The sequence below is a fragment of the Centroberyx gerrardi genome, chromosome 1 (assembly GCF_048128805.1).
Source record: "Centroberyx gerrardi isolate f3 chromosome 1, fCenGer3.hap1.cur.20231027, whole genome shotgun sequence".
Lineage (NCBI taxonomy): Eukaryota > Metazoa > Chordata > Actinopteri > Beryciformes > Berycidae > Centroberyx > Centroberyx gerrardi.
Window position 1 is genome coordinate 36796033 of NC_135997.1, and position 21090 is coordinate 36817122.

Genomic DNA, 21090 nt, shown 5'->3' on the forward strand with positions numbered 1-21090 from the left:
TACATGTTTTATCCCCTGCACTTGTTCCTTGTTGCGAAGCACTTTGTAACTTTGGTTTTGAAAACTGCTCTATAAATAAAGTTTATTATTGTTATTTATTATTATCATAATGTGTGTGGCTGTGAAGTAGGAAGGTGCTGAAAAAGAACATTGAGCTCAGCCAAATTTCACCGGGTAAATTAAGGTTTAAAAAAAACAAACCTCAGAGTGTGTGTGTGTGTGTGTGTGTGTGGCTTCAGTACAGAGAAATGACTTGGAGCCAAGTTACAGCTCACGAGTGTCACCACAGGAACCACCCAGGGAAGAGAGAGAGTGTGTGTGTGTGTGTGTGTGTGTGTGTGTGTGTGTCACATACTTCTCGTCGCCACACATTTTGATTGACGCTGTTATGATGTTGTAGTGCTCCGTTGCCGGGGCAACCCCTCCTCTCTTTCTGGAGGGGCGGAGTGAGGAGGAGACAGCAACACACAACAACACAACACACAACAATACAGAGACAGAGAGATCAGGCCGACTCTGGGCTTTAAACACACACGCTCCAGGAAGTCAGCATGACCCCTTAAACTAACCTGACGGTTACATTACTTTACATGAATTCAACCCTTAATTCCCCTTAAAATTAGTTAAGGGAGTTATTAATGGAGGAGACCCCATCAAAACCTCCTTAAAAACCCCTTTTTTGACTTTGTAATATAATGAAAAATTCAGGGACACAGGAACTTTCCCTTAATAATCCATTAATAACCATGTAAACCTGCTTAAAAGGCATAAAAAAACCTTAAGTACTAGTGCCATCAACCCATGAAGAAACCCCTTAAAAACCCATGAATCTAACCTTTATTTTTTTAAAAGCAATGTTATTTTTAATGGCTAAGGTGCCGTCCACCTCTGATATGAACACAGCTACTGAATATTTTTTCCATTATTATTAATATTATCATTATTACTACATCTGATGTCTGACCAGAGGAATCCTTCAGTGTGCTGTGGAGGATTTTACTCAGCAGCTGAACAGACGCTCTGTGCTTTTCCTCTCATACTTCTAATTTATTCCAGTTTATTTTAGTAAAATCTTATAATTGCATGACTGTTGTTTTAGTGATCTGTTTTAATGTTTTACTATGATTGTACATTTATTTTATCTCCCATGAAGCACCTTGAGATTTCGTTGTATTTTAAAGTGTGTTATATAAATAAAATGCATCATTATTATTATTACCAACTATTTCATCCGTCTGGTTTCAGTGGAGAGTTTTAGTGTCCCAGGATGGTCTAAATGTTTCAGACGCTTTTCCACTCTGACAAGAAGAAAACTCTGGAGGGAAACTCTGAATACTTGGATTTTTTGGAGTGAAAATGTTCAGATTTAAAGATACAAAATAAAGTAGAAAATGTGGGTCTGGGCCTTCAGAAGCTGTCTGTCTGTCTGTCTGTGTGTGTCTGTCTGTGCCCTGTCTGTCTGTCTGTCTGTCTGTCTGTCTGTGTGTCTGTCTGTGTGTGTCTGTCTGTGCCCTGTCTGTCTGTCTGTCTGTGTGTGTGTGTGTGTGTCTGTCTGTCTGTGCCTGTTGAAGCCTGTTGATGTTTTTTTAATAGCAGCGGCTCTGAGTCCAACACTAATTTCCCCCTGAGGGACAATAAACTTAATCTTAATCTTAATCTTCCACAACAACACACAACAATACACACCCTGCAAGCTGTGGACCGCAGGGGGGGAGGAGGAGAGGGGGGGCGGGGGGGGGGGGGTTTGAGGGGATGTAGAGACAATTTTGGAAAATATTCCAGGCTCAGTGTCGCTCAGCCGGGGCGGCTGACAGCCGGTTGTCGGTACGAAATCCTGCACTGACAGGAAAAGCTGAGAAACAGCTGCAGTCAAAAGGTGAAACAAAAGATAAAAACTTTAAGGGTCTGATCAGCAGAACGAAGGCTTCCACCAAACTCAGGAATTCCCCGTTAGCCTCGGTGGTTAAATCTCAACTCCCTCGACTTCTGCCAAAGCGCCCCTGAGCAAGGCAGCGACGCCCGGACCGCTGCCGTGAACTCAGGGACGAGCTGGTGAACGGGCTGAAAGCTTCCTGACAGACAGAGGGTCACGTGACCAGTAAATTAAGAATTCCTGTTCATTCAGTTTAAGGTCAGTAAAGTTAATTCAGTTTTCACATTGTTCATTCTGTAGTAAATTTCTCAATTTATTTTGTAAATGTTATGTTTTTTTTTGTCATAAGTCTATCGGTGCATTCGCTCACTAGGTGTGCCTGTGTTTTTATGACTAACGAAGCGCTCCGTCCCTCTGGCTCTGGGTTACCATGGAGACCAACGAGGTGCACCAGAGCTGCTGGCTGGGAAAGACCGAACTCCAGTCTGTCTCTGAGTTCAAGAACAACAGGGAGCGGCCGGGTCCCACGGGTTTATTGGGAGGTGTGGATGGTAGAAAAGCATGATGGGAGTTTCTCAGCTCTTGCTTCCAAGCCCCGCTGAGCTCAGCAGACAGCGGAGCAGCGAGGAAACAGACTGGCACCGTGAATCCCCCACGGGAACACGACCGACGACAAAAACACAACAACACGTACGGACCAGCGGGACTTCCATGAAAATGTGTTACAAAGTTAAGGTTTACAGGTAAAGTTTGGTAACAAAGTGTCAAAATCAAAGTTCCAACGATCAACAGTAGAAATTAAAATCGTCCTTCATTTAGAAAAATTGTACACAGGATTTTACCTTTGGCATTCAATGTTAAATATAAAGTCAAGTCAATATCAATATCAATAAATAATTGTAAAGATACAAAAAGTGTGTAAAATAAAGATTGTTGTGCAACGCTACATAGAGCTCACATGATCTTAGAAAGAGAAAGAGCGAGAAGAAACATCTAACATTAGAAGAGTCAGATTGTTCCAGAAGCTCCGACTACCGCTCCGTCCTGCAGGCTCCGGAGGCCTGGGACGTCCTGGAGCCGGGCCGGGCCGTCCCGGCCGGCCGCCTGCGGCCCAGGCTCAGGCCGTCCTCCCGGGGCTCGGCCGGCTCCCCGCTGGCCCGGCTGACGAACACGGCGGGAGGCTGGGAGGAGGCCATCTCGAACCTCAGCTCCGGGACGGCCTTAGCCCCCCGGGACGAGGCCTTCCTCTTAGTCCTGGGCTGGGGCGAGGGGGGGGGGGAACGCCGGCGTCGCCCTGCGGGAGGAGGCGGAGGCGTCCGCGGCCGCGGCGGAGGAGGAGCCCAGCCGGGCCAGAGCCACCGGGATCTCCTCCAGAGACTCGGCCGAGTCGGAGTGGTAGTCGGCGGGGGGGCCGGCGGCCTGGACCGAGCCCGGGGCGGGGGGCGCCAGGGGGGGCAGCGACGCCCGCAGAGGGAATGCTGGGAAGGGAAGCCGCTGGTTCACAGACACAGTGGGCAGACTGCTGGGCTCCGCTGGAGGACAGAACAGAGAAGCAGCATCAGTACAGACAGTACAGACCGTACAGACAGTACAGACAGTACAGACAATACAGACCGTACAGACCGGACAGACAGTACAGACAGTACAGACCGTACAGACAGTACAGACAGTACAGACAATACAGACCGTACAGACCGGACAGACCGGACAGACAGTACAGACAGTACAGACCGGACAGACAATACAGACCGTACAGACCGGACAGACAGTACAGACCGTACAGACCATACAGACCGGACAGACAGTACAGACAGTACAGACAGTACAGACCGTACAGACAGTACAGAAAGTACAGACCGGACAGACAGTACAGACCGTACAGACCGGACAGACAGTACAGACAGTACAGACAGTACAGACCGTACAGACCGGACAGACAGTACAGACAGTACAGACAGTACAGACAGTACAGACCGTACAGACCGGACAGACAGTACAGACAGTACAGACCGTACAGACCGGACAGACCGGACAGACCGTACAGACAGTACAGACAGTACAGACCGTACAGACCGTACAGACAGTACAGACAGTACAGACAGTACAGACCGTACAGACCGTACAGACCGTACAGACAGTACAGACAGTACAGACCGTACAGACCGTACAGACAGTACAGACCGTACAGACCGGACAGACCGGACAGACCGGACAGACCGGACAGACAGTACAGACCGGACAGACCGGACAGACAGTACAGACCGGACAGACCGGACAGACAGTACAGACAGTACAGACAGTACAGACAGTACAGACCGGACAGACCGGACAGACCGGACAGACAGTACAGACAGTACAGACAGTACAGACCGGACAGACAGTACAGACAGTACAGACAGTACAGACCGGACAGACCGGACAGACAGTACAGACAGTACAGACAGTACAGACAGTAAAGCAGCAGCAGTAGACTGTTGCTGGATCCTGGTCCATGATTGTAGTTTCCAGTTCAGGGCGACCTGGACTAACAGAACACCTGGGGCCGGTTGCACAAAACACCTTAAGTTAAGATTTTCCTTAAAGTCCGAGTTAAGGTTTCCGTAAAATAAAATCGGTTGCACAAAACACCCTTAAGTCTTCTCCTTAAGGTTTCCTTAAAATGTTCACTTAAGTATTTAAGGTTTTCTCCTTATCTTGGTCTTATACTTAAGGAGTCCCTTAAAGTTAGTTAAACCGTTGCACAAAAGACCTTAGCAACCAAAGTAAGGAAAAACTTAAGGTACCTCTGACTATCTTAACTGCAACATGGCCGAGTTTACGGCGATAAATCCCAGAGCATCCCGAGAAGAGTCCGCTCACTTCACATTCCTCCCACATCGTTGGTTTCTGTTTGCTGTTATTTGTGGATCAAATTTACTTTTAAGTATGTGCTTTCTTTTCTTTTTTATTCCTCCAGAAGTATAATCTTTTCCTCCTCTGACCAATTTGGTTTTCTTGTCTTCTGCCATTTTTTTACTATCTACAGGCCAACTTTGTGTGGTGATAACAGGTGAGGTGATAACAGGTATCACAAGCACAAGTGTAAACAAACGGTCTCCATGGGAACTGTAGAATTCTACCGCTGTAAAATCTCTTTCAATGCAGTAAATACCTTTTTCCTTAACTAAAGAAACCTTTTAAGGGATTCTGTGCAACACCCTTAAGTAAGACCCTCAGCTAAGGAGAAATTAAGCCTTAAGTGTCATACTTAAGGAGAAAACTTAAGGTGTTTTGACTCTTTGTGATCCTGTGTTCCAGCTCACTGTCTAGGAGGTAAAGCAGTCTGCAGGTTTTGATCTGATGAACCTGCAGCCAGACTGGAGCTGCTCAGTGAAACCTGAGGCTGTCAGTCAATCTCAACACTCACATTTCTGTCAAACGACAAAAAATCATAATGAATTCAAGTGTCAAAAAATCATAATGAATACGAGTCCCAACCTTCCCGTTGAATGCGTTAACTGAAGGTTTAAGCGTCCCGGGCTCTGACCCAGCGCTCCTCTACCAGCCTGCTGGTCCACACACAGGACAGACAGCCAGCCTGACGAGGAGAGTCCTACTCTAATTCAACAAGTGATGTTAGGAAGATATCAGGATTCTCCTCAGCAGTCCACACTCAGTGATTTACTCTTCAAGTCTAAAACAAAACAAAACCAAATCTTTAAAGTAATTGAATAACGGGTAAACCACAGAATCTCTATCTGTGTATAACGTGTTGTCAGTTCACTGTGCTCTGCTTTCATGGGCCAATATTATGTAAATTGTATCATAATATATGAATTTCAGTTGAGTTTGAATAATTTCAGTCAATTCATAGTCCGATTTAATTTTTAGGGCCAACTGACAGCCTGTAATCAGCTGCTGGGCTGAAAACCTGCAGATTGTCGGGTCATGATGGCAGATGGTTGAGGACTGCTGCTCTACAGCATGTATGATATTTTATTATTTTCACTTATTTCATACGGCACATATTTCACATTCTTTTTTTTTTAGTAAGTTCTACTGTTGTATCTTGTTCACCATCTTAATACTGTCGTCCAGACTTCTTTCATCCATACATTTCTACTCAGCATGTTCTAGTGTTGAACTCAGTTGAATATGTTTATCTAACCCCGACTTGCTCTCTTCTTATTTATATTCTATTTTTCATTGCTGTTTCCTGTTACTATTTGCTGCTGGAGCGAGTTTCCCCACAGGAACGTTCATATTTCACGTGTGATGTGGCTCTGCTGCGGCTGAATGGACGCTGGCCAACAACAACGCCTGCAGCTCCACATATAAAACTCACGGCAGCTCAGTCAGCAGGGAGCGGAGTGTGTCTGCTGCCTTATCTCCCATCAGCCCTCTGACACCATATAAACGTCGTAAATCAGAGCAACGCAGAGCGAGACGTGCCTGGCCACGCCGAGCCGGGCCACGCCGAGCCGGGCCGGGTCGAGCCGGGCCTCAGGGTCCAGCTTTATGATCTATATCTGCACCGCTTCAGACAGGCTGGGTGAAAGCTGGGTGAAAGCTGGGTGGGTTGGGGGGGGGGGGACCTGATTCAACAGTCAAAATCATGAATATTGAATAATGAATATGAATATAATATCTTCCCATCTCCCTCTGTGTCCCACTCTGCTCCGACCGTTACCGAGTTCACACTGAGCAGCAGCATCGAGTCAGCGACCAGAGAAACTCAGCTGATGATTGGTCAACAAGCTCGTCTCCACAGCTGAACTTTTCACCGCTATTGGCCGTCAACAGCCAATCAGATTTCAGCACTTCTTTGTTTCCCTACCAATGTAATTAAGTTTAATAAACAACAGTTCAAAATGGAGAAGAAGTTGATTCCAGCCAATCAAAGCTTTCCAGTTCTCTACAAATTTTATTTGAAAGACGACAGGAAGAAACGTCAAAACGAAGCTTGGAGAACAGCCGATCCATCGTCATATTCCTTCAGAGTTTTATTTTGTGTCTTTCTGTCCATTCAAAGCTGTGTGTGTGGTGTCATGAACCAAAAACACTCTCAATCCATTTCTCCACGTTCATTTTCCAGCATCTCTCTGAGCCTTACCAAGAACAGGCCGTTTCTGTCGCCGTGTCTTTAAGGCTCATTAATATTAACGAGCCTCCGTTCCGATCGGCTAACCGTTTCGAGAGCGAAACGTGAGACGCCGCGGCCCGGCGGCTACAGGTAGGGAAAACTCTCCGGTAATAAACGATGACGACCGCTCGACCGCTTTGAAAAAAACACTTTGTTAGTCTATTATTTCTTACAGAAATGATAATGAGCGAACCTTTGTGACGCCGCAAAGTTACGGAAGTCCAAACGGCTCGTTTAGAGGCTCGCTTTTCTAATATGGATTGTGTGGATTTAGTTTTGATACTTTCACCATGTTTAGATACACATCCAACTCCTTTATCATCACAGAGGAGAGGGAGTCCTGCTTTACATGATGTGGAGCTTTAATGCTACCTAATAAGCGCTTGCTAACTAGCTATATAAACTCGTTAAAATGATGTAACATTATGACAGGCAATACCAAAGCTGCAAAAATACATGATTTTCCTGTTCAAAACTTTGTAGCTGCAGACCGGAGCCTCTGGCTCCGCCCACAAGCAGTCGGGACAGAGCGACAGAGCGAGACGCTCCCAGTGTGAACTGATAAGAAAGATCCACATCCAGTCAGACCGCAGCCTCGCCCGTCAGCTTATCTGGCTGACCAAACTCTGTCTGTGTACAGAGCGGCTTGTGTTGGTGTGGCCGTGTGCTGCGGCTGTGGAGTCAGGATTACATCACGTGTGTGTGTGTGTGTGTGTGTTACCGGGCGGGGCGGTGCTGGGGCAGCGCTCCCTCATCACCTCCGCTGGCACTTTGCGGACCTTCTTCTTTTTTTTCTGTAAAACAAACAAACACTGTCAGGGTTAGAGGTTCAGGTCCCTGTGCGGCTCAGCAGGCAGAGCAAGGCACTCTGCAGGTCGAGGGTTCAACTCCCACTGGGACAGCTGCAGAGACGGGGCGGGGGCAGAGACGGGGCGGGGGCAGAGACGGGGCGGGGGCAGAGACGGGGCGGGGGCAGAGACGGGGCGGGGGCAGAGCGCTGCGTTCTGATGTGTTGGCCCGAACAGTTTGTCCTGAAGGGACTCCACCCAGCAACCAACCACTGGGCTGGAAACAACTGCGGCTTCTGTGTGTGTGTGTGTGTGTGTGTGTGTGGTGTGTGTGTGTGTGTGTGTGCAGTCACCTGTGTGCGTCTGTGTGTGTGTGGAGCTGCTTTGAGCTCTGGAGAGACGGTGGCCAGCGCTTCCTCCTCCCCAACAGGACTGGATACACTCCTCACTCTGCCGTTAGCATGGAATCTGCCACACACACAAACACACACACACGCACACACACACACACACACAGTGAGCGAAAGGTTACAACACAGTGCCATTCCAAGAGCATAAATCAAACCCTGGAATTCAGTCTGATGTTGCAGAGTTATCTGGAGGGCTGCATGAGACCGTCTGATTGGCTAATATGACTCCAGGCCCATTCTGATTGGCTAATGTGACACTAGACCAGTGGGCTAGAACAGCTACCCCAGGCAAGTGTGTGTGTGTGTGTGTGTGCGCATGTATGCATTTCTCTATTTATACATTATAGTGTAACATTCAAAACTTATATTCTGTATTTGATCTATCTTTTTCTTCTACTGTTTCTATATTGTTTTTTTATATTACTGTTTATATTGGTGAAGCAGGCTGCTGCAACCTGCGACAGCCTCCCTCTCCTGAGCTCATGACCCCAATCAGGAGTCAGTCTGATTAAATCATGATGAACGTGTCTGTGCTGCTGCAGCTCTGTAGGTCTCTCTCAGAAAACAGCTGCTCTCTCTCTGTGTTTCACCTCCTGAATCAGGCAAACCGCTCCTGAACCTTCTGAAGAGCCGCTGGATGATGTGAAAGACTTACAGTAGGGCAGTGTGTTATTTATAAAGGCCTTCTGTTAGACTAATACACACAGTTCCTCTCCGCCCGCAGGTCAGCCCAACACACTACACACTACACACTTTGTTTTCTTCTTGAAGTCATAGCAGAAGAATTTCATTTTGCACACGTTGTTTTCTGCAAAGAAAACGGTGTCCATGGCGACGGAGGTCCAGGCTCATTGTGTTATGAAATGACTGCTGAAGGCTGTTTACTGTGTCTTATGAAACATGTCGGGACCCGGTCACTCCGCAGCGCCGCAGCCAATCACAACACACTGCAGCTGAAACCGGACGGTTAGAGGGAGAGGGCCGGCCGGGCCGACCGGACAGCGCTCCTCTCTCTGTCTGAGCGTCTGGCAGCTAATGAGTCTGTGTGATCAGACCCGGCGCGCTAATCGTCTTAACGGGCTCGGTGGCGCTGATTAGCACAACAACAACAGACTGGCGGTTAACCGGCAGAGGAACGCCTCAGATTAGGCCGTGCGGCTTTAACGAGGTGTTAAACATTCTGCTGACACGGCAGGCAGAGCGGGCAGAGTGTGGGTGAGCAGCAGCTGTGTGGAGGCCTTACTCTGCACCCCCCCGCACCGCCACAGAGGCCGCGTCCTCCACCTCCACCTCGGGGTTGGTGTAGCCCAGCGTCCCCGAATAGCCGACTTCCTGTGACAGAGGGGGAAACAGAGGGAAGACACACTCAGCTCCGCAAATATACAACCAAACCTCTTTCAAGTCATATTCACCATGAGCAACTTCTGCTTCACAGATAATCAAAACCAAATAATGATCCATACTCTTTAACACAGCCTGCCTGACAGCCACACATCTCTCTGATAAACACCCTGCTGAGGACATCAGGGAGAGAGGTGAGGCCGACTGGTTCTTTAAATGTTTTATTTCCCATCTGAAGCTGAGCTGAACAGTATTTTCTAGCAGGAAGCTCGGATCTACCGTCTTTCCCGTTTGACATAAACGCAGCAGGTGTGTGCAGTTATAAAACACTTGTACTATTTTCCACATTTTAGAATAATAGTAAAGACATCAAAACTATGAAATAACACAAATGGAATTATGCAGTGACCAAAAAAGTGTTAAACAAATCAAAACTATGTTATATTTCAGATTCTTTAAAGCAGCCGCCCTTTGCCTTGATGGAAAGGCAAAGGCTTTGGAAAGAAATTCATACATAGGATCAACTTCACTATTTATATTTGTCTAATAAACACATTTCAAGCATTTAAGCATAAGCCTTTGAAAAACATCCAGACTGTCCAGACTGTTGACTGTTGCAGATAAACCCGCCCACAAGTCAGAGTAGTGTATTTCCAAGCTTCACAGATACAAGCGGGTTCGAAATAAATAAACTAGAAGTGGAAAAAGAAAAAGCCGCCGTCCGGCTGCCGCACGGCGCCCGGCGGGCACGGCGGCACCGATAGCTCCACCCGCAGCCTCTCCTCCTGCCCGTTATCACAGTGTGTAGACGGTGCAGACAGTCCGCTGTGTCGGAGCCAACATGGCCGACAGCCGGAGCGGGTCTCACCTTGATGAGGTTGACTGAAGGAACTGCCGTCTCGTTCCCCGCTCCTCCTTTACTGCCGTCTCTGCTCTCCTGACGGTGCCGCTGCCGCACGATGTACTCATAGGTACTGAGCCTGTTCCACACTGCACACACACACACACACACACACACACACACACACACACACACACACACACACACACACACAGAGTCCTTGTATTAACTGTTGCCAGCAGCAGGCAGCCTCTCTGCCTCTCCCTACTGGTGTCTTTCTGCTTTGCAGTTCAGAGTTCATGGTTTTCCTAACAAACTGTCTGGAGACAAAACATTTTCATTACAGCAACCTGCAGCAGAACTAGAACCTGCAGCAGAACTAGAACCTGCAGCAGAACTAGAGCCTGCAGCAGGACTAGAACCTGCAGCAGAAATAGAACCTGCAGCAGAACTAGAGCCTGCAGCAGGACTAGAACCTGCAGCAGAACTAGAACCTGCAGCAGAACTAGAACCTGCAGCAGGACTAGAACCTGCAGCAGAAATAGAACCTGCAGCAGAACTAGAACCTGCAGCAGAACTAGAACCTGCAGCAGAACTAGAGCCTGCAGCAGGACTAGAACCTGCAGCAGAAATAGAACCTGCAGCAGAACTAGAACCTGCAGCAGGACTAGAGCCTGCAGCAGGACTAGAACCTGCAGCAGAACTAGAACCTGCAGCAGAAATAGAACCTGCAGCAGAACTAGAACCTGCAGCAGAACTAGAGCCTGCAGCAGGACTAGAGCCTGCAGCAGGACTAGAACCTGCAGCAGAAATAGAACCTGCAGCAGAACTAGAGCCTGCAGCAGGACTAGAACCTGCAGCAGAAATAGAACCTGCAGCAGAACTAGAACCTGCAGCAGGACTAGAGCCTGCAGCAGGACTAGAACCTGCAGCAGAACTAGAACCTGCAGCAGAAATAGAACCTGCAGCAGAACTAGAACCTGCAGCAGGACTAGAGCCTGCAGCAGGACTAGAACCTGCAGCAGAAATAGAACCTGCAGCAGAACTAGAGCCTGCAGCAGGACTAGAGCCTGCAGCAGGACTAGAACCTGCAGCAGAAATAGAACCTGCAGCAGAACTAGAACCTGCAGCAGAACTAGAGCCTGCAGCAGGACTAGAGCCTGCAGCAGGACTAGAACCTGCAGCAGAACTAGAGCCTGCAGCAGGACTAGAGCCTGCAGCAGGACTAGAACCTGCAGCAGGACTAGAACCTGCAGCAGAACTAGAACCTGCAGCAGAAATAGAACCTGCAGCAGAACTAGAACCTGCAGCAGGACTAGAACCTGCAGCAGGACTAGAACCTGCAGCAGAACTATGTCCAAACGTTGGCTATTGATTTAATAAGTGAGTGTTTGCAGGGAGTTGTGAGTGAGAGTTCTCCCTGATCTGTTCACTGATCCAGAAACTAGGAATCTACCAGACACACTGGCTGCTGGAGCACCAGTGAACCTCCCACCCTGCAAACAGACAGTCAGACAGATCACATTACATCACATTTCTAGGCTATTAGTAATAGTAATAATTACTATTACTAATAGCCTAGAAATGTGATCGTACTATTCAAGCCAAAACGGTCATTTGGTGTAATTCCTGCTATTTCCAGGATTTGTTTGTGGAAAAGGGAACCCATATAAAATGACTTTGCGTTGATTTTCAATACAACTCTGTTTTTCGTTGTTTTTTACTATCCTACTACTAGTAGATTATAGGTTTACTAGTCCATACCCGGGGATGCGCGCGCCACAACTATGTGCAGACTTGCCAAAAAGGCACATAAACAGCGTAAATTTGGGAAAATGGAAAAATGAGCTCCGTCAGTCCCTGCCTATGCCAATGCTCAATGCCCATGTGCAGTTTGAGATTGATTGGCCGACCCGTTGAGGAGCAAAATGGATGCGGACAGACGGACGGACAGACAGACAGAGATTTCCTCATTCTATAGTAGTAAGGAAGTTTAAAATTTTGCACAATTGTGCTCTAAGCAACACATGACGCTGTGACTGGGAGGGAGGAGAGGGGGGCGATATTCAATATCTTGGAAAATATGGCGATACTTGCAAAATATTGTGAAGATTTGATATCATCAAATATTGGCCCAAACCTAGTAGTGACAGACAGACAGAGAGACAGACAGAGAGACAGACAGACAGACAGACAGTCAGACAGTCAGACAGTCAGACACACAGACAGTCAGTCAGTCAGTCAGTCAGTCAGTCAGACAGACAGACAGACAGACAGTCAGACACACAGACAGTCAGTCAGTCAGTCAGTCAGTCAGACAGACTGAGACAGTCAGACAGTCAGTCAGACAGACAGTCAGTCAGTCAGACAGACAGACAGTCAGACAGACAGTCAGACAGACAGACAGACAGACAGACAGACAGACAGTCAGACAGACAGACAGACAGACAGAGACAGACAGTCAGACAGACAGACAGACAGGCAGTGTCTCACTCAGGTAGATGTGGAAGCAGAGCAGGTGCAGCAGCAGGACGGAGGACAGCAGGCCCAGAGCGATGGTGACAGCAGCCAGGAGGGGAATCACTGCTGCCGCCGCTCCGACCGGGGCGGCGGGCAGGAAGAGAAACCACACCGCTGTCCCGTTCCTCCCTGCTCACACACACACACCACACACACACACACACAACACACACCTCTGGTTAATGACAGTATGAATAGATCTGTTTTAATAGACAGGATGTGTAGCTCTGCTTAAAGAAATACTGTGAGGGTTTTAGTGTAATAATCTGTGACATTTCCCTCTAACTGTCTGTTCTGCTCCTCTCTCTCTCTCTAACTCAACAGTGATCCAGCCTATAACCAGTTCATAAATCTTTTCCACTGTCTGTTCTAAACAGCCGGAGTCTGGTCGCTCTTTCATGGGAAAAATCCTCTGCCACACAGGAAGTGATGCGTTTAACATTTGCGGTTTGTTTGGAATCAACAGAAGAAGAAGAACTGGGTAGTTGCTGGGAAGAGCAGTGCAGAAACACCACAGTGAGGCTGAGGGACAAAGATAGAGACTGAACCATGTTCCTGAAAGAAGAAGTAGGAAGACTGACCTTTTAGTCATAAAAACTTGGTTTTAACAGATCTAGGATTCTGGGGGGGGGGGGGGGGGTCAGAGGTCGGGGTCAGAGGTCAGAGGTCAGCGCTCACCCTGGAAGTGTTTGTCGGTGCGGAGTTTGGACGGATCCAGGAAGAACTCGATGAAGACGTAGGACGCCACGACCAGAACCAGACAGATCCCCAGCAGAGCCGAGATCACACTGTTCAGGAACAGCCTGAGAAACACACAGTACTGCTGAGTACACGCAGTACTGCTGAGTACACGCAGTACTGCTGAGTACACAGTACTGCTGAGTACACGCAGTACTGCTGAGTACACACAGTACTGCTGAGTACACGCAGTACTGCTGAGTACACGCAGTACTGCTGAGTACACAGTACTGCTGAGTACACGCAGTACTGCTGAGTACACACAGTACTGCTGAGTACACGCAGTACTGCTGAGTACACACAGTACTGCTGAGTACACAGTACTGCTGAGTACACGCAGTACTGCTGAGTACACAGTACTGCTGAGTACACGCAGTACTGCTGAGTACACACAGTACTGCTGAGTACACGCAGTACTGCTGAGTACACAGTACTGCTGAGTACACGCACTACTGCTGAGTACAGTACTGCTGAGTACACACAGTACTGCTGAGTACACACAGTACTGCTGAGTACACAGTACTGCTGAGTACACACAGTACTGCTGCACAGTACTGCTACACAGTACTGCTGAGTACACGCAGTACTGCTGAGTACACACAGTACTGCTGAGTACACAGTACTGCTGAGTACACACAGTACTGCTGAGTACACAGTACTGCTGAGTACACGCAGTACTGCTGACTACACACAGTACTGCTGAGTACACACAGTACTGCTGAGTACACAGTACTGCTGAGTACACACAGTACTGCTGAGTACACACAGTACTGCTGAGCGTACGCAGTACTGCTGAGTACACACAGTACTGCTGAGTGTACACAGTACTGCTGAGTACACACAGTACTTCTGAGTACGCAGTACTGCTGAGTACACACAGTACTGCTGAGTGTACACAGTACTGCTGAGCGTACACAGTACTGCTGAACAAAGATATTTTGATGATAAGACATTTCTTCCTGCCATTTAGAAATTACAAAATGTCAATTCTATCATGATTCTGGTAAAACTGTAAGTACTTTTAGCGTTTCCATAATAATACTGTAAGTATAATACTGTAAGTATTATTTTAGACATGTTTCTGCCTTCAGTCAGCACACATTCTTCTTCTTCTGCTCTCAGACGGTTTACTTCCCTCAGCAGTCGGACCTGCTGCTTCATTCAGCTCCGGTTGTCTCTGACCTGGAGCTTAACGAGCTTCGTTAACTGTCATGACAACTGAGGTCGTTACGGAGGACGAGCAGCGCTGACAGGATGAACATTAACCAGAACCATCTGAGAAAGGTCTGGAAAAATTATGTTTCAAAATAATGGCAGCTAGGTTTATTTATAATAAGTTCCTCCATTTCTTCAAATGCAGCTTTCCTCACCTTTATTCTCTCTTCTTATATACTTTATCTGTTTTTATTTGTTTTATTTATTTTATTTTATTCTTATTCTGTATTTTTTATGTAATGTCTTATATACCTTGTGTAAAGCACTTTGAATTGCCTGTGTACAAAATGTGCTATAGAAATAAACTTGCCTTGCCTTTCCCCACAGAAACCCCATCATGGGAATCATGGGAATTAAATTAGATTAGATTTCAATCCGGCGGTCCTGTCCTGACTCAATCTGATCTGCATCTGATCTCTGTGGTTATGGAGGAGAAAGATAAAAAACTATTTCAGTTAAACTTCCCTACTTTTGCCTCTGATTCCTGTTGTTTACATGAAGAAGCGGACAGGACAGCAGCTGACGACATGCGTCTGGTTTCTGGATGAGATTCTGGGTACTAAACTGTCTCTGGTGTCCACACTGAAATCAGACTTCTGTTTACCTTGCAGACTGTGTGCAGGTCACTTCCTCTAGTAATATCTGCATCCTTTAATCAGGAAATTGTTTCATACGAGATTTCTTACTTTTCAAACTCAGACAGAGAAACAGGAAGTTACTCACTTGTAATTCCTGCTTCCCACACAGTTGTTGAGCCATCTACAGTGATGGTCGAAGTTGGCAACACACTTGTTACAGGCACTGCAGTGCTTTGACTTGGGCCCCCTGCAACAGGAAGACAGCGTCAGTCTGTTCTGACACACACACACACACACACACACACACACACACACACACACACACACACACAGACAGTTTGTGTGTGTGACTTGAGCTGCAGTGACCTGATCCTCAGTTTAGCAGAGTGAGAAACTGCTGAAAAATAAATGTGTGTGTTTGTGAAACAGGAGGCAGAGGATTAAAGGCTCTCATTAGGAAGTGGAGTGTCTCCTTCCTCTCCTCCTCCCATCATGCATCAGTCTGTTGTCCTCAGTCAGTTTCCCTTCTCTCCTCTTCAGACCGTCCAGCCAGCTGATACAGCTGTCAGAACGGATTTCAATATTCCAATTTCAGTCGAATGTCAACAAATCATAATGAATTTGAACTCCAACCTGCTCATCGAATGCGCCAAAAACTGCATTTTTTCTTTCGTTTTTTTTGTCACCATTACTAAGTCAATAATTCTTCCCATTTTACGATGTGCTGACAGGAGAGACAGACAAATATAAAAGTCAACATGGCCAACATCATGACGGAGTACAACACCAGCTGGATAACCAACACTGATCTGAAACAGCATGTTTCACACACACACACACACACACACACACACACACACACACACACACACTGACCCCATTACCCACAGCCTCCTGGGAGAAACCTGCTCACTGACCTGATTTCTTCTGAAGGTTCACATCAAATCAATTATCCTCAGTGTAGAGTTTTATTTATTTACACGTACCAGATTGAGGAAAATGTTTTCTCACACAGCCGCGCTGCATTATGCATGCAGGCTGTCTGCCGCCTGTTCACAGCTCTCTGCCTGTTACAGCGGGATGAACAGACCTGCAGCCCTGAACAGCCAGCAGTTCAGCTTCAGCTGCGCCGGCTGTTCTACGAGCAGACGTCCCAAATAAGAAATTCATGCTCCCTTAAAAATTGAAAAAGGAGCGCATGTACATGTTGAGATTCAGGAGGGAGGAGCTTCACAGATCAGGCTGCTGAGCTCTGTCCTGTCTGCAGGGACAGGAAGGAGATGGATACTAACTATCTTAAGAATGAAAGATCAGACATATAAAATGTATATAAGAACTGCATTTCCCAATGTCACAGTATTGTTTAACTAAAGGGATATTATATGCCCTATATAACATATATATAGTATATGCCCTATATTACATGCAAAGGGCAGTAAACGGCCTTTAAGAAACTCTCCTGTCAACAGAATAACACTGTTTATATTCAATCTACTTCCTGGTGTAAATGACATCACATACAGCCAGATTTAAATGACTGCTCTGATTGGTCGATGGTATGCATATTTAATGAGTTGCCCGTAGTCTGTCAGACAGTTGTCAGCTGGCTGTTTGCTGTTTGTCGATGGATAAGTGGATAAGTCCCAACACTGTACATTTGTTCCCCAAAGATAGAAATATTGTTATGCAGTGGATGGAACAGCTAGAGGATTAGGCTCTAACTCTGCAACTGGCTTCAAAACACTGGATTCACTACTAATTTCATGTTGAAGAAAGCAGTGCTACTATCTTCTTTTATGGACCAAGAAGTCTCAGATGTTAAGTTTAGCACCAGGTACCTGCTGAGAAGCAGCTGAGCAGAGACAGAGTGAAGCAGCTCAGGCAGGCAGCTGGAGCCACACCGCAGACACGTGACACACACTCTACTCATGCGACTCTTATCAAGCGCCCCCCTCTCTCTCTCACATTGCCATGCTGCTGCTACGCTGCTCAGACTGCCGTTCACTGCTGCTCACCATACATCGTTTCATCATCCCACCTCCACCCAGCCTCCACCCGGAGGCTCCGGGTCCAGGTTTCCCCCGGGGGGGAAAGTTCCCTATCGTCACTCCCTGCTCTCTTTGGCTAGCTAGGTGTTTGCTGCAGGGAGTGACAGGATCAGAGCCAGACGCCACACTGAACTCTGGATCTATATTTGCATTCTTTCTCAATAATCTGTTTACACGAGTCGGCAGACTGAAATAACATTTAGCATCTGAAAGCATGCTGACGATACTCACACATCCACCTGGCAGAGGTAGCAGTGGCAGTTCTCGATGACGTGGGCGTGTTTGGAGCGGTCGAACACCGGCACCGGACCCTTGGTGCTCTTGGCTCGCACGTTGTAGTCGGCCGGGTCGACGGACACCGCCATCACATGGACCAGCAGGTGGCACACGAACATGATGCCCGTACACTGAGGGACGGCTCAGGACAACGGCTGCAAACTGATGACTTATCTTTTAAAGGTGTTGCTTATAGCAATTTAACATCAATAAATCATTAACACATTAATTTTGAGACATTAGTAAAATTACGGTAAACAGAGGCCTGTCAGCCTCTCTCAGCCTCTACTCTGCATCCTCCATAGTTTCTCCACCTGGTGGATCTGGAGGGAAATCTGCTGGATCGCTTTACGGCACAAAACAGGAAGAGGTTCTTCTTCTGTTCTTCCAGAGCAGACGGAGCTAAAGCTGAAAGAGTTTCTGGCAGCAGATGGTGGAAGGAGGGAAAGGAAGATGGAGAAATCACTTCCAACATGTTGATCCTCTTCAGGGAGGGGGAGGGGGAGGGGGGGGCAGGAAATGTACTCTTAATGTGGAGAAACACTAGAACTAACAACACTACTGGAGTGAGACAGAGGAGACCGAGCGTCTCCACCACGCTCTCACTGGTTTAGTCATTAGACCAAGGCAGCAATACTAATATGACAATGATAGATCGATGCTTAAAATGATAAACACAGCACCTTTAAATCCACCTGACTGACCCAAGAAAACTGACTGTAAACCACCTACTGCTACCATCCATTACCATACTATTTATTATTGCAGTTTTACCTAACAACTCCTTTTTTCTGTAATTTGTCAATATGCTTCAATAGTGAGAACACCAAGACTCCATTCACACCTGCTATTAAAATGTGATCTGTATCTTATCTGGATTAGGAAAAACGCACGTTAATGCAGGGTGTCGACACACACATCACGCACTGCCATCAGAATGTGATCAGATCTGCCAGACCGCTCTGCGACCAGGTCTCAGCCAGTCAGCCATGCAGTCCAGCAGCTGGCTCCTCTCCCTCCGCCACACAGCGCTGCAGCTTCACAGCAGCTGCAAACAACCGCTTGTCAAAAGACAAACCTTTCCTGTCTCATATGAAAAGTAAATCCAGGTTGTACAGTTTCAGTCTACTGACCCTAAACCTGCTGTTTGTTTTTGTTGACCTGCTGCCTGCTTTGCATAGTGCACAGGAACAATGAGATCTGATCACAATGCAGACAAGCAGAACGCATATAAATAACAGGCGTGATGGACTGATCATTATCCAGACAGCAGATCTGGATACAGATTGTATTTTAATACCAGGTGGAAATGGAGTTCAAGACACAATCCTCTATGGTTACTGTATTGGTGATTAGAGGGATTGTGACTTGGCAGTGATGGAGCTGTGCTCTAAGCCAGTATGGTGCTGTAGTCTGTAGTCTGGGCTGGATGTGGTGACTCTCATCATAACAAACCAAGGATACAATATAGCCCGCTGGGATCCAGTGGGCGGGAAGCAGGGGGACGAACACCCCGAAGCCGGTGACGGCGAAGTAGAGGTAGAGCAGCCAGGCCAGCAGCTGGAAGGGGTGCGGCGGCCAGCTCCAGCCGTTGGTCCGGGAGCAGAGCGGCAGGTCGGCTCGCCGCAGCCCGCCCTCGCTGACCGGAGCCGTGCGGTTCGGGTTCCTACTGCACACGTCCATAGGGGAGCGTCTCCTTCTGCACAGAGACAGAGAGACACAATAAGAGACTAGTGGGCTGTCATCAGCACACGACCAGCACTGGAGACTGAAGCTGAAGCTGCATAAGGATTGCTTTGTGGCGATTAAACTGACTGGAGGGCAGAAATGAGCTTAGTTCTCAAGTGACTGAACCACGTTACTCTACATTCTACAGATAAACTCAGAGGAGCCACAGCTGCTGAAGAGTCAGCCAACATTAACGGTTGAACAAATGCACCAACAGAATGTCTTTGTCTGTAAACGTTGATCAAAATGATAAAACCATAGCTGCTGAGACCTGAGGGAACTCTAACCTAGAGGGAAAGGCGGGTCACCTTTTCAGCACGGGTTAACGGGACTCGGGGTGTGAAGCGGCCCTCCGGTCCGCAGCATCTCATCTCATCCCACAGTCCGGGCCGGACCGGCGGTGTGGAGCTGCCGGCCCCGGCCGGTGGAACCAGGCTGCTGTACTGACCGCTAGGCTCAGCAAACAGGCTCCGTACGGCGATTCCAGTCCCGGTGTAGTCCGTATGAGTCCGACGGTTAACTTACATCCATCCCGAGAAAAGAGCCGGAGCGGGTCCGTATTAACCAGCAGGCTAACCGCTAACCGGCTGCATCACCAGCAGCTGACGCATCCGCCGCCAGTCACGCGCTGTGTTTGTGGATGCTGATATATCAGTTAGCTGGCTAACGGTAACTGGCTAGATAAACGGTTATCACGGTTCAGTTTACTTTAATGACTGGTTAGCGTGCTAATCTGGTGTCGCCTGGCCCATCGTCCTGCATAGCGCTAGCCTTGTTAGCCCTACACGGCTGGTGCCATGCTAACGCTAGCAGCCACACAGCAACATGCAGGCGGAGTGGAACCACCGGCCGCGACTCAAAGCTGCTCCTTAATTTTTAACCTGGAAGTAAATGATATACATTATTTAGCAGCCACTGGTGTTTCAGCTTGTCGCTAGCTAACGTTAAGCTAACTGTCTGGTTAGCCTGGCTGCCTGAAAATCCTGTCGTCTCTCAGCTCGTACGCTGTTTCCTTGGTAACGCTCCAGGTCCACTCCCATTGGTCACGAGGCCAGGTACCGCCCACCCGCGTCGCTCCAATGAGTGAGCCGCACTGATCCGGAAGCAGCGCTGCTCTCCGGCTCTCTCAAAGCCTGCTGCGGTCTGCAGAAACACAAACCGACCTGAGATCAGCCTTCACCGCGCCAGGGCCGGTTCAGAGCAGCAACTCACACTGACCAGCAGGTGGCGGCGTTTACGCGAACATCCAGCAGACGGACAGCAGTGGCCACTTTATTAGATACAATAGCTGGTACCCACCTTAAATAAACTTCTATTCTATTCTATTCTATTCTATTAGGAGTGTGTTGATTGGAGGGTGATGGCTGTGTTCTGGCTGTCCAGTTAATGCAGTCACCATGATAGACTACAGTCTTGCCCTGCACTGCACACAGAAGCACTTAGCATCCATTATTGTTGCCTGTATTGCTCTATCTTGTCTACTGTCTACTGCCCATCTACATGTTTCTGCCCCTGTCTCCTGTACTGTTTTTAACATTTTGGAACTCTCTGCCTAAGACGATTTTCCCCTTGAGGGACAATAAAATTGATCTCATCTTAACTCATGATGTTG

The 21090-nt window shown here is 47.7% G+C and overlaps 1 protein-coding gene across 1 annotated transcript; it reads right to left on the reverse strand.

Moving 5' to 3' along the window:
- Positions 1-2088: 2088 nt before the first annotated feature.
- On the reverse strand, positions 2089-20399 carry zdhhc1 (zDHHC palmitoyltransferase 1). Its single transcript, XM_071897411.2, is given in 12 exon segments — positions 2089-3151; positions 3153-3405; positions 7717-7789; positions 8137-8251; positions 9437-9525; positions 10403-10524; positions 12869-13024; positions 13574-13698; positions 15572-15673; positions 17706-17881; positions 19215-19449; positions 19787-20399. Coding segments are annotated over 11 exon segments (1677 nt in total). The 5' UTR covers positions 19434-19449; positions 19787-20399; the 3' UTR covers positions 2089-2904.
- Positions 20400-21090: the final 691 nt, after the last annotated feature.